Source organism: Festucalex cinctus, chromosome 4 (genome assembly GCF_051991245.1).
Source record: "Festucalex cinctus isolate MCC-2025b chromosome 4, RoL_Fcin_1.0, whole genome shotgun sequence".
Lineage (NCBI taxonomy): Eukaryota > Metazoa > Chordata > Actinopteri > Syngnathiformes > Syngnathidae > Festucalex > Festucalex cinctus.
Window position 1 is genome coordinate 6,215,247 of NC_135414.1, and position 24,219 is coordinate 6,239,465.

Below are 24,219 nucleotides of genomic sequence, written 5' to 3' on the forward strand. Positions count from 1 at the left end.
CTAAACGCCCAGGGGCAATTGGTTGGATGACCTGATCAGGCATTGACTGCTATGAAAGATGAGCTAAAGACCTTAGCCAACCAGTTTGGTGAATTATCCACGCAGACTGCGTCAAAGGAATCATCGGGGCTCTCACCTTCTCTTCGGGAACCAAGCATTCCGTATCCGTCTCGCTATGGGGGTGAGCCCGGGTCGTGCAGAGAGTGGCTGCAGAGAGTGGTTTCGATGAGACTGCTTTGTGTAGTATTTTCCGCCGGGATCTGGTTAAGGACGAGTAAGCTGTCAGGGATAAAACCACAGATTTGGAAGGACTCATTGATCTTGCCATACGACTGGACAACCGCTCGAGGGAGCGTTGGAGAGAACATCGCATGGAGCGTCCCTGGTACCCCTCGAGTACCACCGAGACCATCCCAGCGGATCGTGGAGGTGGACCAAGGCGTGCGACATCAATCATTGAGCCTAGAATGAGAGGTCAAGCTTCTGGAGAGGAGCCCATGCAGATCCGTGGCATCCTCAGGCCGAGCGACGGAGACACGCTCAGGCTGGAGCTTGCTTCCACTGTGGTCAACTCGGCCATCAAGTATCGTCATGTGTGTTCCTACCGCCGCATCGAGCAGGACCTGTGCCGGTTCAGGAAGGACAACGACCAGTGCAGCAACAGCCATCCTGTGACCGTGCCCACTCCAACACCGATCCCCAATGCTGACGCATCGGCCTCCGGTGTGGGAGCAGTCCTCTCGAAGCGCTCCCCGGTTCACTTTTGCGTCAGCTTCAAGTTCCCTCCTCGCGGCAGAGGTGCCGCTTACATTTGTGACTAGGGTCACGTTTCATTTAGTTAAGTGGTGTGAATAAAACGTTCAAATCTTATTTGTGTTTGCGTTTTTTGGATCCAACCGCGGAACATAACATAAATGAACTTGACTATTAAAAACTGCATTCTGTTTTTTTGCTCTGACACAGTATGGAATTGATTTCATTAGGGTCAACAATCTGAAAACAAATAGGGCCTATTAAAAAAAAATAAAAAAATCTTATGACCTAAATTGAAGAAAAAAAAAAGAAATATAGGTTAATCTTGGGCTCATATTTTTATAGCTGACTGCTGAGGAGTCAGTGTCTCACTGGTCATGAACATCACCCGATGTCACTGAGCAAGTTCAGTATAAAGGACTTTATTAAACAGAAACTATATGACTAGTGCTGCGTGAATGTATACAAAAGTTTAGTTTAGTTTCTAAAGACAGTGACTCAAGCTGTTTTTTAACAGCAATCCTCTTTTCTTTATTGCCGAAAACAATGAAAATAATAAACAATAAATATGGCACATTCATCACGTCTGCCTTAAATTTACAATCAGAGGTTAATGTTATGACCAACTGTACATGAAAAAGAGAAAAACTACCAGATATAAAATGATCTGAGCATATCCTCGTACTTTTTATGGGTGCAAAGCAGTTGTGTCGTAGTTTCGCTCGCAGTTGTGCTAGCCACCGTGCTCGTTTTTCACTCCTTACTGCCTTTCGCCTGGTTTAGAATTGCTACACCGGCAGCCGAAAGAGTGAGCTCATCTCTCTTTGGGCCATTAGAGCATCCGTCGGCCGCGCACAAGTTCACCATAGAATTCCTCGCTGATTTATCAACTGTTTGACCGATTTCCTAGCTCACACTGATTGTTTTCTAATTCACTCGCATTGACACCCTGCACTCCACCGCAAGGGACGCACTTAAAGGGATTGTTCAGATTTTTTAACATAAATCTCTATTTCATCCTCACCTTCAGTGTGTGCGATCATCACTGACTTACCCCTGACAGCGTTCTGTGACACGAGTTCTTCTAAAAACAATTTGTGTTCAAAAGAGTGATACATTTGCATCACAATACTCCTTTTCTGAAAAAAGTCAGACGCCATTACCGCCAGCCACGACTTTTCTGTTCGTTCGTATCACTGTGCGTCGCCCTGTAGACGGCTAATTGACACACTGCAGCCAGCTGATCCTTCCGCTAGAAGTTGTTTGTCTTTTCGAAGACAGAAGGATCAGCTAGCTGGCTGCAGTGCGTCAATTAGCCGTCTACAGGGCGCCGCGCAGTGATACGAACGAACAGAAAAGTAGTGACTGGCGGTAATGGCGTCTGACTTTTTTCAGAAAAGGAGTATTGTGATGGAAATGTATCACACTTTTGAACACAAATAGTTTTTAGAAGAAAAACGCTTTATTTCCGAGACCCCAGCCAGCTTGCTGGACTATTTTCCTCTCGTCCAACACCGGACCAGAACTCGTGTCACAGAACGCTGTCAGGGGTAAGTCAGTGCTGATCGCACACGCTGGAGGTGAGGATGAAGTAGAGATTCATGTAAAAAAATCCAAACGATCCCTTTAAACATGACGTCACACTTGAACGGTCTATAGCTCCTATTACACTTTTGATTCATAGCAAGAATTCTGAACATTGAGTGGAGTTATTATGTTATTGCTTCAGTGGAATTATTGTTTTGGGATATCTGTGAATATTCTTAGTCCATGCATTCCTTGAATCTCATCCTTCAGTGCCTGTGGAAGACAAACAAATCACAGAAATAGATGTTTTAAGCACACAACAATTACCCATTGACAAAACATGCACACACATCCATGTAGGGGTCATCTTTATAATACACATACTGAACATAACATTAGGGACACTGGGGTGAATATCGATGTTTTTTTGTTTTGTTTTTTTTTGTATTTAACTGGTGTCCCCAATAGACTGGTGAATACATACTAGTAAGTGACAAGCTGAACTAGTAACCATTACAATTGTTACCTGATTGACAAGCTGGTGTTGCTGAACAGTCCTCTTCCCGGTGAACTCACTTGACTCTATGTGAACTTCATACATGGCCCCGCAGCCGCCTGGACACAAAATCACATTAAAATATGTGTTATTTAGTGAGGCTGTGTGACGTGGCTTCTACTCTAGCTGCCTGGAAGGTACATGTCAGACTTTAACGTGGTATCGGACAGTATTGTAATATTGGACCACTTTTATGTTGTATGAATACAGTACAGTACAGCCGTGCAGTTTTGGCTGAATCCCGATTTAAAAACGTAGCACAAAATAAATACGCAAGTCAAATACAGATATCTGAATGATGATGATCATGTTAAATTAAATGTCTCGTTTAGTTCACAATCTACACCAGTCGTTTATTATGAATGATTTTAATGTACATACATACCAGATATATCTACAACTTTCAGCGATGAGGCCTGTGGGAACTTTTCCTTGAGTACCTTCGCGATTCGGACCTCTCCGTCAGTTTGTGTGGACAGACACCTCCAAGCTTGCCCTCGGACGACAGCCTGCAGATAAGAACGTTAGCAAACACTTAGCGTTATGTCATCCATTTAACCTTTTCAAGTACGACTTTTCAGTTACCTGGTTTCTGAAAACAATCCGAAGTGCAGCTACGACAGCTCCTGTTCCCTTACAAACCAACATCGTCTGCATGTTATTTGTACTTATTCACGAGATTAGTGAGACTTGTTTATGAATACATCGAACATGTCCTATCACAAGCGTCCCCCTAATATGACGTAACACATCACACATCCGGGTATGTTTGGTTAGTTTTATTTTATTTTTTATTTTTTAATGTGCTCATGGTGTGAGCACGGCAACAGTATAAACAACTCGAAACCAGTCCGAATGACAACTTTTCTAGCTTCGTTTGTTGCTGCAAGTATTATTTAAAGTATATTATTGCACTGTATATTCGATATTTTTTTTAAACTGCAGTGGTTTACCTGTCGTTAATTATTAATCAACCCCTTAAGCTCTCAAAAGAAAAAAAAACATCATGTCCTCATACTCGTAGAAAATGCTAACACTAAACACTAAAATAGATTTTAAGACATAAAACAATGCATTGATCCATTTTAGCCTCCCAGTATAAGAATAAATGCCTGGCATTCACTATGTTCAATCAACAGATGCATTTTTTTATTTTTATTTTTTTAATTTTTTTATGGTAAGTCTGTCAGCAAGTTATTTTTCTTTTTTTTTTTGTTGCTTTAGAGATGGAAAAACTTCCTTGGGAAAAAATAATCTTGGTATAATGGACACTAATCATCATAATACATGTAGACTTTACAGTAAACACTATTGGTCTCCACAACAAAAGATCCACACGACAGATGCATGTTGACTTCTTTTAAAGGTAAAATCAACATTTTGTAGCAGGTCAGAATGACAACCTTATCTCTCTCTGCAGGTTTTGGAGCCATTATTGGGTGTTGACCGGTGGCTTTTGTCTCCTTTCAGAACAGCCCACAGCTTTGTTTGTGCACAGGAGTTATATGCACAGCACAAAGCCAGACAGCCATCAAGTAAATTATCCTTATGTCAGAAATGACTCTAAAGTGCATGCTTTTGTCAGACCCACTGACGTCATTGTCCTTTAAAGTCACGTTGTGACCACATTGAGTGCAAGTGATGTGCAGGTGCACAAAGATGGACCAGACTCATTTTGCGGTCCTGACTTTATTTTTTCTTTCTCTCAGCTTGACTTGTTTTGCTGCAGGAGAACCAGATGCTGTCTCCTGCTCCGAATACCAGGAAAGCTTTGATGGCTCCTGCTACGAGTTTGTGGGACTGCAGCGTCCATTCCTTGGTGCCCAGAAATGGTGTGAGAGAGGAGGAGGACACTTAACCTTCATCCTGAACGATGAGACGCAGCGCTTCCTTCAGAGGCATCTCGATCCAAAGAAGGACTGGTGGCTCGGACTGGCGCCTGCTGCGCCAAACCTCACTCTGGACACTGCTGCCACACAGGGTGAGAGGTCATTTCAAACCTAACCAGTCATTGCATAAATGTAGCTTGGTGTACCACACTTCTTTTTTGGCAACTTATGGCAAGTTTATATAGATTGAATAGTTCATTTAAACTGTAAAAATGATTGTCAATGCTTTGGAAAGATGATCTTTTAGTTGTCCCACAGTGGGTAAATACACTATACATATACATTGTTATACAGATATATATTATGAAAACATATTTCAAGGAATTTTTAATAGCTATCATCTCTTTTAGCAGGCTGCTATCGTCATAGAAGCATAATTGAGTTTATCTGTTGACACACAGCCAGAACATACCACAATTATTTCTCATTTGCCTCATTAAGAGGCCTACCGTCAGGTTCCATAATTTACAACTTCCTCTTTATTTCCCTTGACAGAACATGAGTCACTATCAATAATGTGTTCTAATCCGTCTGCTGTGTTGTAATTTTGAGCCACAAAATGTTCCTTTTGGATGAGCATACCGACATTTGAAGTGCATTTTTTCAAAAAAAATCAAATGGAATAATGAATGTGATTCTGCCCTTCCCTATCATCAATTCTAGTTACTCTGGCATGGCTGGACGGTTCAGATGTCAGCTACAATAAATGGGCGAATGAACCTGACGCACAAGCAACCTGTGGACATATCCTCAAAAAATCAGGCTTCCGGTGGGAAGCGTCAGAGAATTGTACTCAGGAACTTAGCTTCATCTGCCAGTTTGGTATATAAACTCGCAGCCAATCAATAGTATTTTTGATTAGATTTAGTCCAATCCTAATTATTTTTTTCTGATTTTATTTGGTTTCAGAGTCTAGGAGATCTATCGCATGTGATGGGCAGAACGCTACTTTGCAATGTGGCTCTGGTCAAGTCATAGAGATAGGCGACAGCTTCTATGGTCGAAAAACAATTCACTACTGTCGGACCAAACTCACCACCTCAACTCCTCAGGAGGAGTGCACTTGGACAGATGTCGCAGACTCTGTGAAAGGTATTTGTATGGATGTATAATATAAATAAACAAATGTTCATACTGTGCATAATGTTACTGTTTATTTTTTAAAAATACCATCATGTTATAGAGGATTACAATAATAATAAATATAATTTGTGTTATGGATGATGCAAATTCCATCCATTCCATGTACTACTTCCGGTTAATCACTGCATGACTTCTTATGGGAAAATCTGTTTTTGAAGTCATTCGGCGGCATGGAACAGATTGTGTTTGACTTTGGAGATTCCACTGTATTGGACAAATGATCTTGACTTCTGAAACATCGTTACCTACTCCTGCGGCCTTTTGTCTCGTTCCAGGCGGTTGCCATGGACTGCAGGCATGCCAAGCGCCAGCAGACGCCAAATCTTACGGTGAACCCTGTCCTTGGTTAGGAAGTTACTTGTCTGTCGACTACCGCTGCAAAGATGGTCAGATATTTTCCTTTAACTTTTCTGCTCCAAATCTGCTGAAATCCTGAAGCGTCTAGCTCATAAGTTTGGAAAGGAAACTGTGTGCTTATTTATATTGAGTGATGTGATTTCTTCTCAGGACTCCACTTGTTGATGAGTAAATTGGCGGCAGTGTTTGATAATGTCACTATCAATATCAAGTGGCTCCTGCAGCCATATGTGGGGAACCTTACATGCGCTCTAAATGCTGGAGATGGCTACACTATCGATTCCATCACCCCAGAAGAGTGAGCTATAATTTGTAGTATGTTACATACACACCTAGCAGCTACAGCTTTATGACCACTTGAACTCTATTGATATCCAATATCAGCGCTGTTTACAGATGGTTTCAGGCAGAATACTTGCTTCTCATCAACCATCACTTTTTAGGAATGAAAAAAATAAGGCATTTTTGTTCAACCGCATCATCAAAGAGAGCAAGAAATGTTCAACACTTTTGATTGGTCACTAATTTATGACAATAAATAAATGGAAAATTATCAATACTGTAGCTGACAGTGACAATTTTCTGCCTTTAAAGCATAAATAATAATGGAACAAATAAATTATGTTCACTTACAGTCATTCAAAATGGAGCATTCTGACCTACCTATTATTATTGTCCAAGTGGTCATAAGGTTGTGACTGCGTAGTGACAAATTCAGTAATGGGAAATGTACCCAATTGAGTTGCTGATAAATTAATTATTTCTATACAAAAAATAATGTATCTTTGTTCATTTATCTATGCCAATGATGCATAGTGACGGGCAGAAAACTTAAATAGCATAAGCATAGGTGGTTAGCGTCACGTTGTTCAACCCCTTTTACACTTTCTGACAGAATGGAAAGCACAGTGATGCACGAATTCAAAATCCCTGGACTTTTCGTGGTCACCGTGGAGTGTTCCACCAGCGATTGGCACGTGACAGCTCAAAAATCCATAAACATTCAGGAGCCGGTGGGTCCGTTTGGAGAAATCAAGTGCTATAACACCAACACGTCAGAAGGTGGCACTAACTGCACCCTGCTCTACAGTGGAGGGTCTGTTGATGTTCAGGTCACAGTGGAGAGTGGTAAGTCTTATTAAACTGTAGCTTAAGCATGTTCTAATATTTGATAACACTGAATGAGCAAGTATTGTCTGTTCAAAATAGGTACCAACGTTAGCTACGTTCTTCAATATAAGGACCTTTTACTTGCAAACTCTTCTGCTGACCAAGGCATCACACCCCACAACATTACACTGAATGCAAGTGCAATGGAGCAGTTTGGGCGTGCCTGTAACAACCTGACTTTAAACGCCTCGAACAAGGTCACCAGCCAGACGGTGTCCACCCAATTTGAGCTGTGTCTGCTGGAGGCTGTTGAGGGGCTGCATGCCTCAATGATAGAGGAGGACAACCAGTGTCCTGATTCCAGTGACCTCATTATTGGTGTCTCGCTTGAGCATGGAGCCCCTGTGAAGCTTCTCTTCACAATTGCTGTCAATAATGTCACTCACTCCGAGACCAGAGACATGCTCAATGGAAGCTTACAAATGTATACCTTTGGCAAACCATTTGAAGGTACGCCATCTTTTCTCACTTTCACTCCAACAAGCAAGATTCAGCATTGATTCATACACATACTGTGCCTCTGAATAATTTTCCTTGTTAATATAGGGTCATTTGAATTGAATGTGCAAGCTGCGAATGCTTTTTCGACTTCTGATTTTAACGTGAGCCTAGCGAGCATATTCCTGGCATGCAAGAACTACTCTGATTCTCAAACCATGGTATGTACTGTAAAACTACAGTATAGTAATGGACAGTAGTAGCATGAGTACTTGTATTTGTTAACTAATATTATATACAGTACTAACAGTCCCCACATTGTGATCTCTTCTATTGAGTGCCTCATTTACAATTGCTGTATGATAGACTTTAAAAGATGATCATTATTAAAAAGATAATTATTATTTTTGATTGACATTGTCAGTCAGGATTTTAGGTTGTGGTTGTAGATCAAATGCCAGGTTTTTGTCATTTAAAAAAAATAAGACTAAAATAAATTTTCATCATCATTTTTTAAAAACTTCTATTGTGACCTATATCATGTGCAACTCAGGTGATTAAAAAATCTAGATGATAAGTAAAAAAGCAATGTGAATGCATAAGTGTTATGTTCAAAATTAGCCACCATTTAACGGGCATCTTAGTGAAGCCCAAATAAAGTTCAGATGTTCTTGTTGGATTCTCTCCTCAAGGTCCAGCTGAAAAACAAAACAAAAACAAAAAAAACACAGCCCCAAATCATCATACTGCCTACACTTTTGTTCTTTTGTTGATGTGCTGTATTTGCGGCAAACATACCTTAGTTTGGAATATGGCCAAAAATACAACAAATACAAAAACCTGGCAGTTGAACAGGGGTGTGTAGACTTCTTTTTTTTTTTTTTTTTTTAATCCATTGTATTTTGAATCCAACCACAATTACAAACAGCACCTCTGCAAACCACAAACACTGCAATATGTAATAATAGTGAAGTCGCTATTATTCATGTTACAATACTTTATTTTAATTTTCAGAGAAATGATGAGTCCTATGACTTGAAAGTTATTTCCACTCCAGAGTCTGTCGTTGACTTCACTCAAAATGTCACCCTCAGCATTAATGGAAGTGTGTCATTGCCCAGCAAAGGACTTGAATTTAAGTGGAAATGTAGTAAGTACAATTGTTCCCCTTCCTGGAAGACTTTAATAACATGAAACCGTTCAAATCACTGAAAGGTGTGCAAAAAGTGTGATCATAAACAGCCCACTCTGTCCATTAAACTTGATACGATTTGAAGTATCAATAACATTTTTCTTTTACTCTTATGCTTAATTGGAAATATGGCGCCTAAATGTTGTGATTTGAATTTGTAATTGCTGACATTATGTATGCAAACAGTGAATCCCATTTGTCTTGCTTCTCTTTCTTCCCTTGTAGGAGGGGACTGCAAATGCAGCAACCAAACAAACGAGGAAACCCTCGTGATTGACAAACAGTGCCTTCCGAATCCATTTGAGATGGTTGTCTACACTCTGACTGTGAAGAAAACAGCCTGGTTTAGGAAATGGGTCAAACTAGCTTCAGCTTCCAAGTGCATCAGTGTTGTTTCAGAGGAATTAAAAAATGTCTCTATTAGGTAAAATCATGTCATTTAAACAAGTTGTTTTTTGTCTAAACTCTGTATTTTGTGCTGAACATGTGATAATTTCAGACACAAGTAGTATACTCTTGAAATTAATATTTTACTATTTGGTTACTCTTTACAAATACAGTTGTGAGAATTGCACGTCAATTAACGTGGGCAACACTGTAAAGCTGAGACTGAGCTGTGAGGGGACTTGCCCAGATGTGGACTGGTACATGGAGGATCCAAAACCACTGCAGGCAAGTCTGAATCTGCCACTTTTGTCAGTCATTAAGATGACCACTGCAAAAAAAAAAGTGATTTTCTAACTATTCCCAGGATGATCTTGAAACCTGTTACTCACAAGAAGGAAGGAGGCCACTGATGAAGAAGCAAGAAGGCAACTTGGAGTTTCGTGTAAACAGCCAACAGCTGAAATATTCGAGGGACAATTTGCTGAACATCACTGTGATTGCTCAAGGTGTGGTTCTAAACTCGTTTGAATGCATTTCCAGAAAAAGGATATTGTTTTTGGTCAAGTTTTATTTACTCTTATTTAGCTCTTTAAACAATGTGTCTTTGTCAAAACAGGCAAATGGGAGCGAGGTTATGCCAAGTACAGCCTACCCATACCGGATCCAGAACCAACTCAAGCCCCCTCAGACCCAACGTGCAGCATTTTACCACTATCAGGCACTGTGCTTGACTCATTCGATATCACCTGCCAAGCTCGTTCTTTCTGTTCTTCAGGCTGTCTTTATTGCTTCAAGACAGACACAGGTGAGAAAATTGAACTCAGCTGCGTGTTGTGTGCAATTGTGGATTCAAATGAATAACCAACCAACCTGTTCATTTGTTTTGAAGGCAAACATCTGCGTTGCAGTGATAAAGAATTTGTGAAATCTATCTTATTGCCAGTTGGAGATGAAAAGAACAATTACAATTTGTCGATTGTGGTGACTGTGAAAAATGAATATACAGAAGTTACCACGATTGTCCACACTCAGGTATGACGAGAAACGGAAATTAGAATGACTCTCAGAACAGACAAACTACCGTATTTTCCGCACTATAAGGCGCACCTAAAAACCTTCAATTTTTTCAAAAGCTGACCATGCGCCTTATAATCCAGTGCGCCTTATATATGGATTAATATTGAGCCGCAACAGGTCTCGCTGTCAAGATACTATCGGTGACCTTGCACGATAGGTGACGTGCTTGCGCAGAACATCCCGCCATCTTGGATCGCTAGCTAATGCTACTACTTTACCTCAGAGAAAATAATAAAACAGCTGTTTATTCATTTTGGGAGTGAATGGAGTTGTCAGAAAGCTGCTTTGTAATCTATTAATAAAGTTTGACTGACCTATCTGACTGTTTTGTTGACATTCCCTTTAGCGCAGCACCATCTAATGGATGCATAACGTAACCCCAGCCTCTACTGTCGCGCCTTATATATGGAAAAAGTTTGAAAATATGTCATACATTAAAGGTGCGCCTTATAATGAGATGCGCCTTATAGTGCGGAAAATACGGTAATAATGAGTGATATGTTTAAAAATGTGCTGTATATATTTCTTCAAGGTTCGGAAAAACAACTCCAGTGCTTCTGTGGATACGCTCCAGTCAGTTCTAGAAGATACTGTCTCCCAGTTGGAGCAGGATGGTCTTCTCTCTGGTGAGGCACTTGGCCAAATAGTTACCTCTGTAGCTGACATGCTCAACACCGACGCTGATGAGGATCAGAAGGATGCAAGGAAGAAGGTATGTAAGAAGGAGAGCATTGTGTCCTGTAATACTTGAGCCCCGTGATATCAACACATCATTCCTTGACTTCAGCTCAGAGAGCAGATGCTGACCAAAATGACTACAGTGCTGCTGGACTCCCCGTCAAACACAAGTCATGAGGTGCAAGTGACAGCCAAAGCTGTAGCCGGTCTCACGCAGCGCTCAGATGAGCTCAGTCCTGCAGCCCAGGTACTACTCAAATTTAGATTGTTCACCTTTGGGAGAGGAATCCAATTGTCTGTACTATTAAAGTCTGATCAACTCCAATTATTTTTTGTTTACACTTTAGGAAGAAGCAAGCTCACTTTTGGTTGAACTGAGCTCTTCTCTCAACATTATCAGTGTTAACCAGGATGGGAGTAGTGAAGATGTGGAAGTTGTGGACGGAGCTGCACCAATTGTTGAAGCCGCCAGTAATATTTTGAATGCTTCGTCAAATGTTAGAGCAAAACTACAATTGCTGTTTGTTCGTTGTTGTTTTCTAAAGTCCCAACTAAAAAACAAACAAACATGTTCTGTTCAGGAAAAAGTTTCCAATTCCCTTCTGACTGGAATGAGTAATGTACAGAATGCCTTGTTGAATCATAAAAAGATGAATGGAGATCCGATCATCATTGACTCGAATCAGATCAGTGTGTATGTAAACAGGTAAGTCCTGATTGTCTTTAACATATACAGTCTAAGAAGATTATGGGATCTTTTTTTTTTATGGTACAGCCAGTGATCGTAATAGAGATATCCTGATATCTCCGAACTACAAATAAACATGCTTTTTTTTTTTAGTGCTGTCAAAGTTAAAGCATTAACTAATTAATTAATCACAAAAAATTATCGCATTAATCATTGTATTACCACAGATTAATCACACTATTAATTTTGACCGCAGATGATCCTTTTTAGCCGACAGCGGATGGTTACGTTAAAGACGCTGTCTGCCAGTTTCACTCTGGAAAAGGCACTTTTTAAATACAGGATTGAAACAATCAAACTACTTCTCAATTTACAGATCACGGCTTATCTTCATTTCTGTTGGTGAGTTTGTCCTAAACCCGCACCCCCCCCCCCAGCCTGTATTTTACCATTTTGTGTTTGTTTTGTAAACAGCGGGACGTTTCTGTGGGAAGACAGTATTTACAACCCTCCAGCCAATCGCAGAGCGGTGGGGTGGCGTGTCGCAAACGGGGCCGGGCGAACGTGTCAGCTGCGTGACGTCACTCCCGCGGCAATTTGAAAGCACGCACGGATTTTTATTTTTTTTTTCCACTCATTCACTCACTCACTCACTCACTCACTCACTCACTCACTCACTCACTCACTCACTCACTCACTCACTCACTCACTCACTCACTCACTCACTCACTCACTCACTCACTCACAGAAGCTTACGTGTGTGAATGAGTGAGTGAAGAAAAAAAAATACGTGCGTGCTTTCAAATTGCCGCGGGAGTGACGTCACGCAGCTGACACGTTCTCCCGGCCCCGTTTGCGACACGCCACCCCCCGCTCTGCGATTGGCTGGAGGGGTGTAAACACTGTCTTTCCACAGGAACGTCCCACTGTTTACAAAACAAACACAAAATGGTAAAATACAGGCTGGGGGGGTTAGGACAAAATCACCACCAAAGATTAACAAAAACATAGATGTGTAGACTGAGAGAAAGTTAAAGTGTGTACATCCTGTATTTAAAAAGTGCATTTTCCTGAGTGAATCCGGCAGACAGCCCCTTTAAAGGTAGCTGTTGGAGTTTGAGCAATAAATATAACTACATGCATTAAAGTAAAACATTTAATAAATGTTTACATATGCAGTAGGTCATTTTTTCCCCATTTTAAATTCTGCAAATAATTAATTGAATAGAAAAAGCAGGATTAGTGAGTGCACTGTATATAAATTTTTGAAAACGTCCTCATAACATTAAATGTTAAAAAAATTAACACAACAGGTGCGCTTCAAGGGCGGCACGGTGGTCGAGTGGTTAGCACGTCCGCCTCCCAGTTCTGAGGACTCCGGTTTGAGTCCAGGCTCTGGCCTTCCTGGGTGGAGTTTGCATGTTCTCCCCGTGCCCGCGTGGGTCTACTCCGGTCTCCTCCCACATTCCAAAGACATGCACGGCAGGTTAATTGGGTGCTCCGAATTGTCCCTAGGTGTGATTGTGCGCGTGGATGGTTGTTCGTCTCTGTGTGCCCTGCGATTGGCTGGCAACCAGTCCAGGGTGTCCCCCGCCTACTGCCCAGAGCCAGCTGAGATAGGCGCCAGCACCCCCCCCCCCCCTTGTGAGGAATAAGCGGTCAAGAAAATGGATGGATGGAGGTGCGCTTCAAATTTAGCAGGCAAAAAATGTTGGGAAAAAAAGCATTTTTAAGTCAGTGATTAATCATGATTAATCAAAATTCTAAGATGTGATTAATCTGATTAAAATATTTAATCGTTTGACAGCTCTAGTTTTTTTTTGTAGAGTGTCTCCAGAAAGCATGCAGATGCAGGATATAAACATCCAGAGGAGCAGTGCTTCTAGATTTTCCTTTCCCACACTGCCTTCTGATGTTCTCTCGCCAGAGGAGCCTGTGGATGTCAGAGTAAGTGAACAGTAGGCCATTTTATGGAGAAACTATGAACTGATTATTTTTTATTTGCCATCCAATGGTAATTATGCATAATCCCACAACACGAATGCTGTATGTAATATCTCACAGATGATGAGTTTTGAAAAGAACCCATATTCTTGGAAAGGTGGAAACATTTCGGGAACTGTGGGATCTGTCTCTCTCACGAGAACGAACGGCACCGTCATCCCTGTTAAGAATCTGCCTGAAGAAATTGAGGTAGTATAATAAGAATCATTAAAAATTAGGGGTGTCAAAATTAGCATGTTAATTTTGAGTTCATTTCAAGTTCCTTTTAACACCACTAATTTTTTAACGCGCGATAAATGACCGACCCCTACTTGGAAAGCCTTTACTGGGGGAATTCCAGTTGCAATGCAGGAGACATGTCCACGTCAAAATTTAGCAGTAATAAATTTAATAATAATTGATATATTTGTTGAGACTGGGGTATTTTACACTTTTAAAAAAGTGCAGAATTTCACAAGTTACTTCATGTTAATAGCTCTTATGAAAAGAAAAATGCAGAGCTGTCACTGTCATACAAATGCAATTATCTCATGGCAGAAAAAATGACCTCAACAAAAACCAATATCACACGCGTTTTGACCGTACAGTATATCTTTTTTTATTTTAACTCTTTTAAATTACTGAATCAACTGACTAAAAGATGCATCCATATTTCTATTTGTTTAACATATTTTCAAATTTTATGTTAACAAGCGTATGAAAAAAAAAAAAATGTACATTTACAACAGATATAAGATTAGTGATTAACACCGTTAACTATTGAAGTCTTGTGATTAAAAATTTTAATCATCTGACACTCGTATTAAAAATCTTATAAATCTGTATTAGAATCCACACTAATGTGTTTTTGCATTACTGCCGTTTTCAGATTCTTCTGCCCAGGCCGGACATTGGGCAGGAGAACAGTACAGTTCTGGACCTGGCCAATTTTAGCACATTAATAATTGACGTTCCCTCACCTGATGTTACACTGGTGCTGAAAATTGAGCCCTCTGAAAATATTACCTTCGTGTTACTGCTGGGCTACAAGAATTATCCAACAACAGAGGATTATGTGGCCAAAACTCAAATGCCACTGGAGAATATGAAAGAAGGTGTGTTATTTATTTTTTATTCATTTATTTATTTATTTATTTATTTATTTTTAATTAAAATAACCTGTTTTAAAAAGCCAGATCCAGTCGGTGATATGAACAATACAGCATCTAGACCGGTATACAGTATATTGTCTTGTTGCCATAAACTTAAAGTGAAAGTCAACCTTAAACATTTCTTTACAATAATATATTATATGTGACCTCACTAGTCTAAACATCCATCCATCCATCCATTTTCTTGACCGCTTATTCCTTATATATAGGGGGGGTGCTGGCGCTCATCTCAGCTGGCTCTGGGCAGCAGGCGAGGGACACCCTGGACTGGTTGCCAGCCAATCGCAGGGCACACACATAACTAGTCTAAACATAACATTCTAATTAATATTACATCTGTGGAATAAGCGTTATGAAGCAAAATCCAGCCATTTTTATCCATCTCAGGGTTGCGGCCATTTTGCCACTTGCTGTCAACTGAAGATGACATCACAGTTGCTCAGGTCTCACGTAACAACCAATCACAGCTCAGCTTCAGAAAAAAGGTGAGCTGTGATTGATCGTTGCCTGAGCAACATTGATGTAATCTTCAGTCGACTGCAAGTGGCAAAATGGCCGCCCCGAGATGGATACAAATGGCTGGATTTTGCTGCTTAACTCATATTCTTCCCCTTTAACTTTAGTTCTCACATCACCCTGCAAATGTATGTGTTGTAGTTATCAGCATTTTATTAATGTCATTTACCACAGAAGAAAAATATACCTGGGTCCTCGGTCCTAAAGACAGAACAGAAGATACAGGTGTGCACTTCCTCGTCTTGAAGCCCATCGTAGAACCAGGCGTCAAATCTGTTAATGCCACCGTCAATATTGTAACCATTGCTGCCCAGTGCAAGTACTGGGATGAAGACGAGTCATCTTGGAGTGAAGATGGCTGCAGGGTAAGTGTGCAAACCTTTGTTCCATCATATATAGGTGACTTTTGAAAAGCATCACCCACATTTGGTTTTCTTTTATTCTTTTCACAGGTTGGCCCACTCACTACACCTTTGCTCACTCAGTGTCTGTGTAATCACTTAACTTTCTTTGGCAGCTCTTTTTTTGTCATGCCAAATTTAGTGGACGTGTCACGCACCGCAGAGCTTTTTGCCACTTTCTTTAACAATCCCGTAGTTGTGTGTTTTGTGGGGGCCATTTTCTGTGCTTATCTTCTGGTGGTTGTATGGGCGCGCAGGAAAGACATCCAGGATTCGGCTAAGGTAAACCTAAAAAAAAATGCAACTTTGGTCGTGTGTTTTTCAAACACTCAGTTTTATTGTAACATTTTCACACAAACATCCTTTCTAATGTCGTGTATATTAACTTTAAGGTCAAGATAACGGTGCTTGAAGATAACGACCCACTGGCAGAATACTGCTACATGCTGACAATCAGCACAGGGCATCGCCATGGTGCATCCACTTCCTCGCAGGTCAGTCACATGATCCTGTCCTTGAACACTGGCAAAGGAAATCTTTGTGTCTCTTACGGGATACATCAATTTGCAGGTGACGCTAACGCTGCTGGGAACAGAGGGGGAAAGCGAGCCCCACCACCTAACTGATGATGAGAAACTTCTATTTGAAAGAGGCGCAGAGGATGTGTTTCTCTTGACCACGCACTTCTCCCTTGGAGAGCTGCAAAGCATCAGGCTGTGGCACGACAATTCAGGCGCACACCCTGCATGGTACAGCATTTAGAAGATGACTTGACTGCAGGCACTTCTTTTGGTACCTGGGCCTTCAGTACCTGACTTAAAGAGGAAGTACACCTTAAACATTTATTGACCATAATATGTTATATGTGACCTCACTGGTCTAAACACTCACATTCTGATTAATATTACATTTATGGAATACGAGTTATGCAGAAAATATCCACCCGTTTTTATGCATCTCAGGGGATGACCATTTTGCCACTTGCTGTCGACTGAAGATTGACACGAAGCGAGGAGGTAGGACTCAGACGCAGAGTGACAGTTGGCCAACAAGGCTGCAGTTTTAATATATCGAAACTCAAAACACCTCTCAAAGAGGGAAAAAAGGCTGAACAAAAAGAGCTCCAAACTGGAGATACAAAAAGGGCACTCAAAAACAGGGACAACTAAAGGCGCTCCACAAGGGAGGAAAACAAGGGGCAAACAAAGGGCGCAAGACAAAGCAAGGCAAGACATCAAACTAGGACTGTGGATCAAGGACTGTGAGAACGCTTCCATGCACTGAGATGTGACACTTCGGCAACGGAGGGGAGAATGCAGGTGGCTTTTATGTCCGGGTTGATTGGGAACAGGTGGTGGTGATCATGGGCGTGGACCGGTAATCAGTGAACTGCAGGAAGGGTAAGTGACCTGGGATGAGATGAGAGTTAGTAATTTCAAAATAAAACAGGAACCTGACTGTGACAAATAAAAGCTTGACCCGCCACTCTGGTGGCGGCGTGACAGTACCCCCCCCTCAACGGCCGGCTCTTGACGGCCCAGGAATCTCGGGGTGTTCAACATAGAATTCGTCGATGAGGGAGGGGTCCACGATGAACCGGGCGGGCACCCACTGCCTCTCTTCTGGCCCGTAACCCTCCCAATCCACCAGGTATTGGTGTCCCCGGCCCCGCTTTCTGACGTCCAACAACTTTCTCACTTTATAGACCGGACCCCCCTCCACCATCTCCGGAGGGGGCGGCGCGGGCTCGGGCGGGACCAGGGAACTGTCCTGGACTGGCTTGAACTGGCTCACGTGGAAGGTGGGGTGGGTGTGGAGGGATCGAGGCAGGCGAAGGCGCACGGCGGCAGGGCCTATAGTCTTTGCAACTGGGAATGGCCCCACGAATCTCGGGGCCAACTTTGGACAGGGAACTTTGAGATGAAGATTTCTTGTTGAAAGCCATACCTTCTGCCCTGGCTGGTACTGTGGCGCGACCCTCCTCCTCCGGTCAGCAGCTCTTTTCACCCTGTCGCCTTGACGTTGAAGTGCCAGTCGAGCTGCTGACCAGATTCGGCGACATCGGCGGATCATGGCGAGGACCGAGGGGACTGAGGCTTCCTCCTCCAGGTCCGCGAAGTACGGTGGATCGTATCCGTGAACACATTTGAACGGCGTGATTCCTGTGGCAGAGGTGGGTAAGGAGTTATGAGCTAGTTCGACCCATACCAGGTTCTTGCTCCAAGTGGATGGGTTTTGAGAGACCAAGCATCGAAGTCCGATCTCCAGCTGCTGGTTAAGCCTCTCAGCTTGTCCGTTGGCCTCCGGGTGGTAACCTGAGGTTAGGTTTGCCTTTGCCCCTATGGCTCTGCAGAACTCCCTCCAAAAACGAGAAACAAACTGGGGACCGCGGTCCGACACTATGTGCCGCGGGAATCCATGAATCCTGAACACTTGGTCGATCATGACTTCGGCGGTTCTATTGGCTGAGGGAAGCTTGGGTAATGGGATAAAGCGGGCCATCTTCGAAAAGCGGTCGACAACTGTGAGTATTGTGGTTTTACCATGTGAAGTGGGAAGTCCGGTCACAAAGTCCATAGAAATCTCCGCCCAGGGTCTTGAGGGGATCGGCAGCGGTTGGAGGAGACCCATCCGGGGTTGGTTTGATGTTTTATTTCGGCCACAGAGTGGGCAGGCCTTGACATATTCATGTACCGAGGTCTCCATTGACGGCCACCAAAATCTCCGGGCGACGACGTACAGGGTCCTGCGAGTACCTGGGTGGCAAGAAAGACGAGAGGTGTGTGCCCAATTAATCACCTGTGCTCGTAGACCCTCCGGGACGTAGAGCCGTCGTGGTGGACACTCCTTAGGAACGATCGTGTCTTGGAGGGCCTCCTTAACATCCTCTTCCACCTGCCAGGACATGGCTCCGATAATGCAGTCTCTAGGCAGGATGGGTTCAGGTTCGGTTGCTGTGGTTTCCGGGTCATGAATTCGGGAAAGAGCGTCTGCTTTAACATTCTTGCTTCCGGGTCTGTAGGTCAGAGAAAACGAGAATCTGTTAAAGAATAATGACCACCTCGCCTGTCGTGGGTTCAGTCTTTTGGCTTGACGTAGGTATTCCAGGTTGCGGTGGTCTGTCCAGATGATGAAGGGGTGTTCCGCGCCCTCCAGCCAGTGCCTCCACTCTTCCAAGGCGACCTTGACAGCCAGCAATTCTCGGTCTCCCACGCTGTAGTTGCGCTCGGCCTTTGAGAGTTTCCGGGACAAGAAGGCGCAGGGATGCACTTTTCCATCCTCCTGGCTCCTTTGGGAAAGCACGGCTCCGACGCCCAGATTGGAGGCATCTACCTCAACCACGAACTGGCGGGTAGGGTCGGGAACTCTGAGTATCGGAGCCTCTGTGAAACGTTTCTTAAGTGTGTTGAATGCGGCGTTGGCTTCCGGGGTCCAGATGAAGCGTTGCTGTGGCGAGGTCAAGGCATGGAGTGGAGCAGCGATGGAGCTGAAGTTGCGGATGAAGCGTCGGTAGAAGTTGGCGAAGCCCAGGAACTGTTGCACCTTTTTTCTGGATTCCGGTGTGGGCCAGTCCCTGACCGCGCTGACCTTCTCCAGCTCCATCTCGACTTTGCCAGGAGATACGATGAATCCCAGAAATGAGACGGTATCCGCATGAAAAAGGCTCTTTTCAGCCTTTACATAGAGCTTGTGTTCTAGCAAGCGTTTCAGGACCTGGGTGACATGGTTCTGGTGGGTTTTCAAATCCGGTGAGTAGATCAATATGTCGTCAAGATACACATACACGAACTGGTCGAGGAAGTCCTTGAGCACATCATTAATCATGGCCTGGAAAACCGCTGGCGCATTAGTGAGTCCAAAGGGCATGACTAAATATTCGTAGTGGCCTCGGGGAGTATTGAAGCCAGTTTTCCACTCATCTCCTGCACGAATACGGACGAGATGATAGGCGTTGCGGAGATCCAGTTTGGTGAATATCTTGGCTTGCTGGAGCTGGTCGAATACTGAAGACATCAAGGGCAAAGGATAACGATTCTTGACTGTGATTTCATTCAGGGGACTGTAGTCAATGCAAGGGCGTAATGAGCCATCCTTCTTGCCCACAAATAAAAAACCGGCTCCAGCTGGCGATGACGAGGGCCGAATAAGTCCGGCTTTCAACGAAGTGTCTATGTACTCGTTTAGGGCCTTGCGTTCGGGACCCGAAACCGAGTACAATCTCCCCTTGGGGATGGTAAATCCAGGAATCAACTCGATCGCACAGTCATAGGATCGATGTGGGGGAAGTGACATGGCCTTGGTCTTGCTGAACACCTCCCTGAGAGGATGATAGCAGGTGGGAACGGTGTTCAGGTCCGGGTAATCCTGGTCATTCACGAGAGACACCTGTCGGATGGCAGCGGGAGGTGCCTCTGCCGCTGGCCGCTCCACCCCATGGTGTTCACAATCATCTCCCCAGTCCAGGACTCGCCCCGATCGCCAGTCGATGCGGGGGTTGTGCAACTGCAACCAGGGATGACCCAGGACCAGTGTGTGTGATGGGGAACGGAAGACATGGAAGCGAAGAAGTTCTCGGTGCTGTCCAATATGGATCTCAAGGGGCTCTGTGACATGCGTGATGAGGAATAAGTCTTTCCCATTGAGCGCCCTAGCCCTCATATGGGTGGAAAGTGGCTCCGTGCCTGCCTGCAATTTTTCCACCAGACCCCAATCCATGAGGCTCTCGTCCGCTCCGGAGTCAATGAGAGCTAGCAAGTCTGTGGAAATGTCATTGCAGGAAATCTTGACTTGCGTGAGTTTTCGGTTCTTGCCTTGCTTGTGAGTCGCGGAACTCACCGGAGAGCCTCTTTTGGTGGGACAAGCTACCACCAGATGGCCTTGTTCTCCACAGTAGTAGCATCGCCCCTCTTGACGACGTCGCTGGCGTTCGTGGTGAGACAATCGGGCGCGGTCCAGCTGCATCGGCTCCTCGTCACTCTCGCTGGGCCTTCCCGCGGTGGGCGACTGGGGAAGTGCACCTTGCGGAGGGCCTCTTGCTTCTGGATGCCAGAAGAATCCGGAGCCGTGTCCCCGTTGATGTCCGCTGGTCTGCAAAAGATCTCGCCTTCGATGATCTGTGCGGATGGCCAACGAGATCAATGAGTCCAAATCGCCAGGTAAGTCCACGGGCAGTAGGAGTTCTTGCATGGCTGTGGAAAGCCCCTTTAAAAAGTGGTCAAAAAGGGCTGTGTCATTCCAGCCACTCTTGGCCGCTAGAGTTCGGAATCGGATTGCATAATCATTCACCGATTCTCGGCCTTGTCTGAGGTTACTAAGCTCTCGAGTCTTTTCCCGATCCATGTTGGTTGGATCGAAGTGCCCTGCTAAACCCGGCTGCGGTTGAGCAAGTCGGGGAGTGCCGTGCCCATTCCGCGGTGGCCCAGTCTCTGGCTCGTCCAGTCAGGTGGGAAATCATAAAGGCCACGCGGGAACGGTCCGTGGGGAATGCCTGTGGTGAGAGTTCAAAGTGTATGTCGCATTCGGTCAGGAATGCCTGACATTGTCCTTGGTCTCCCGAGTATCGCTCCGGGGAAGCCAATCTCAAACCAGCCCCGGACACGACTGGAGTCGGGATCGGTAGTTCAGCGGTCTCTGGTTTCGTGACGTTCGGCGTGGCGTGTTGCAGGTGGCTCACCAGCTCCTGCACCTGTCCAGCGAGCTCTCCCATCCGGGTGACCATAGCCTGCTGGACCTCCTCCGTGTGCGACAGGCGGGCAGCCTGTCGCCGAAGTGCAGCCACCAACTTCTCCGCTGGGTCCATGCTGGCCGAAGTGTACTGACACGAAGCGAGGAGGTAGGACTCAGACGCAGAGTGACAGTTGGCCAACAAGGCTGCAGTTTTAATATATCGAAACTCAAAACACCTCTCAAAGAGGGAAAAAAGGCTGAACAAAAAGAGCTCCAAACTGGAGATACAAAAAGGGCACTCAAAAACAGGGACAACTAAAGGCGCTCCACAAGCGAGGAAAACAAGGGGCAAACAAAGGGCGCAAGACAAAGCAAGGCAAGACATCAAACTGGGACTGTGGATCAAGGACTGTGAGAACGCTTCCATGCACTGAGATGTGACACTTCGGCAACGGAGGGGAGAATGCAGGTGGCTTTTATGTCCGGGTTGATTGGGAACAGGTGGTGGTGATCATGGGCGTGGACCGGTAATCAGTGAACTGCAGGAAGGGTAAGTGACCTGGGATGAGATGAGAGTTAGTAATTTCAAAATAAAACAGGAACCTGACTGTGACAAATAAAAGCTTGACCCGCCACTCTGGTGGCGGCGTGACAAAGATGACATCACAGTTGTGCAGGGTTCTGGAAACGACCAATCACAGCTCACGTGTTTTCTGAAGCTGAGCTGTGATTGGTTGTTGTGTGAGAACTGAGCAACTACAGTAAGTGGCAAAATGGCCACCTTCTGATATTAATAAAACTGCTGGATTTTACTCATATTCCACTAAAGTACTATTAACCAGAATACCATATTTAGACTAGTGGGGCTTCATAGAACATATTATTGTCAAGATTTGTTTTTGTTGTTGACTAGCTCTGAACACCACCACTATCACTTCACAGTTGTGAAAATAATCAATACTATACAAAAAATGTAATATATACCATAATAATACCACATACATGATTTAGAGATGTGTGGCTAGTCGAACTTGGCATGGAAAAATACTGACATTATTGAAGTCTAGATAAAGATAACTGCTCGTCTGAGGTGATTTTACAGTCTGATTAGCTAAAGAAGCTATTCTCTTACTAATGTATTTTACTCGTTTTGATTACAACAGTCAGCAATATCTATTCTGAAGGCCTTGGCGAGATTAGATTGATGGCAGAAGATATAGGCTAAAATCTGTTGGACAAAAAAAAAGTGATTTCCACATATACTACAGGCAACATTGAGAAATGCTATGAAATGAAATGAATCCCACTTGCAGGTATGTCAACAAAGTCATGGTGCAAGATCTGGAGAGTGGTCAGAAGTGGCACTTTCTTTGTAACTCCTGGCTTGCTGTCGATGTGGGAGAGTGCACCCTTGACAAGGTCTTCCCAGTGGCCACTGAAGAGGATCTCAAGAGATTTAGGTCTGACCGGCTAACAGTGTGTTCATGATGCATAATCCATAAATAAGATGGTTCATAACTTTGATCAATAATGTTTTTTCTTTCCCATCTAGCAACTTGTTCTTCATGAAGACAGCTAAGGATTTCCGTGATGGACACATCTGGTTCTCGGTCATCAGTCGACCCCCATGTAGCACCTTCACTCGTGTGCAGCGAGTGTCCTGCTGCTTTTCCTTGCTGCTCTGCACCATGTTGACTAGCATCATGTTTTGGGGCATCCCCACGGATCCCTCAGAGCAGACCATGGACCTGGGTATGATCTCATTTTACACGGCATTTGCTGCACTAACTGCGCTAACACAATTAGCTGTATGTGTTTACAGGTCACATCGAGTTCACCTGGCAACAGGTCATGATTGGTATTCAAAGTTCCATCATCATGTTTCCTATCAATCTCCTCATTGTGAGCATCTTCAGAAACACTCGTCCTCGAGAAAAAGCTCCAAAATCGGACAAGACTAAGCAAGGGAAGACAGTTCGAGTATCTCCCTCGCAAACATCTTCCCCTCAGAAAGAGCAAAAGGACATTACACCAGACACGGTGTTGAAGGTGAGCCAACATTTCCCGTTAGTCAATTGTTCTATAGCCCAATTTTTATTTTTTTTATTTATTTTTTATTTATTTATTTTTTTAATATAAGAATGTAACTTTTAGCAATGTATTTTATGAACTTTAAACAACTGGTTTACTGGATTGGAAAAATCAAAAGTGATAGACTACTGTTCCACTTCAGCTCTATGCTGCACATCTCAAAGTTACTGTAGCCACACACAGCAGTGTTAATTTTGACAAGACATTTTAATTTAGTTTTAGTTATAGTCTTTTAACTAAAATTTAAATTTTTAGTCATTTAGTCATCGCATTGTATTTTAGTTTTAATCCAATTTTTGTTAATGAAATAAAGAGCAATTTCAGTCGACTAAATTGACAATTTAGTCGATGTTTTTCTTCAGCATACATTTAAACTTTTATACAAAAAACCTACAAAAACAACACCTATTTGTAACTATTGTTTAAACAGACAAGACACATTTAACATAACATTGTCTTTATTATACTTTGTTTCAATGAAACATGTTGAATTGACAATAATATTCCTTAAAACTTAGTTTTCACCTAAATTAA

General features: G+C 43.5%; 2 protein-coding genes across 2 annotated transcripts in view; one reads left to right on the forward strand and one right to left on the reverse strand.

Annotated features, from left to right (window-relative positions):
- Positions 1-2,193: 2,193 nt before the first annotated feature.
- Positions 2,194-3,573, reverse strand: bola3 (bolA family member 3). The gene is made up of 4 exons (XM_077518445.1): positions 3,422-3,573; positions 3,222-3,345; positions 2,807-2,895; positions 2,194-2,553 (listed from the first exon to the last, which is right to left on the reverse strand). Exons 1-4 carry the CDS (start codon positions 3,491-3,493, stop codon positions 2,488-2,490), a joined length of 351 nt encoding a protein of 116 aa, XP_077374571.1. The 5' UTR covers positions 3,494-3,573; the 3' UTR covers positions 2,194-2,487.
- LOC144017105 (polycystin-1-like protein 2) overlaps positions 3,548-24,219 on the forward strand; it is an 84,159-nt gene continuing 63,487 nt past the window's right edge. Inside the window, exons 1-29 of the mRNA XM_077518358.1 lie at positions 3,548-3,579; positions 4,546-4,817; positions 5,488-5,547; positions 5,635-5,817; positions 6,144-6,254; positions 6,376-6,523; positions 7,121-7,353; positions 7,435-7,845; positions 7,942-8,054; positions 8,848-8,983; positions 9,251-9,449; positions 9,586-9,697; positions 9,777-9,918; positions 10,029-10,217; positions 10,302-10,444; positions 11,022-11,201; positions 11,277-11,414; positions 11,515-11,664; positions 11,749-11,873; positions 13,682-13,802; positions 13,920-14,048; positions 14,728-14,953; positions 15,701-15,891; positions 15,979-16,209; positions 16,320-16,421; positions 16,498-16,676; positions 22,908-23,054; positions 23,147-23,346; positions 23,417-23,643. Of these exons, the coding sequence (XP_077374484.1) occupies positions 3,548-3,579; positions 4,546-4,817; positions 5,488-5,547; positions 5,635-5,817; positions 6,144-6,254; positions 6,376-6,523; positions 7,121-7,353; positions 7,435-7,845; positions 7,942-8,054; positions 8,848-8,983; positions 9,251-9,449; positions 9,586-9,697; positions 9,777-9,918; positions 10,029-10,217; positions 10,302-10,444; positions 11,022-11,201; positions 11,277-11,414; positions 11,515-11,664; positions 11,749-11,873; positions 13,682-13,802; positions 13,920-14,048; positions 14,728-14,953; positions 15,701-15,891; positions 15,979-16,209; positions 16,320-16,421; positions 16,498-16,676; positions 22,908-23,054; positions 23,147-23,346; positions 23,417-23,643 (4,830 nt within the window). The remainder of the gene's footprint in view (positions 3,580-4,545; positions 4,818-5,487; positions 5,548-5,634; positions 5,818-6,143; positions 6,255-6,375; positions 6,524-7,120; positions 7,354-7,434; positions 7,846-7,941; positions 8,055-8,847; positions 8,984-9,250; positions 9,450-9,585; positions 9,698-9,776; positions 9,919-10,028; positions 10,218-10,301; positions 10,445-11,021; positions 11,202-11,276; positions 11,415-11,514; positions 11,665-11,748; positions 11,874-13,681; positions 13,803-13,919; positions 14,049-14,727; positions 14,954-15,700; positions 15,892-15,978; positions 16,210-16,319; positions 16,422-16,497; positions 16,677-22,907; positions 23,055-23,146; positions 23,347-23,416; positions 23,644-24,219) is intronic.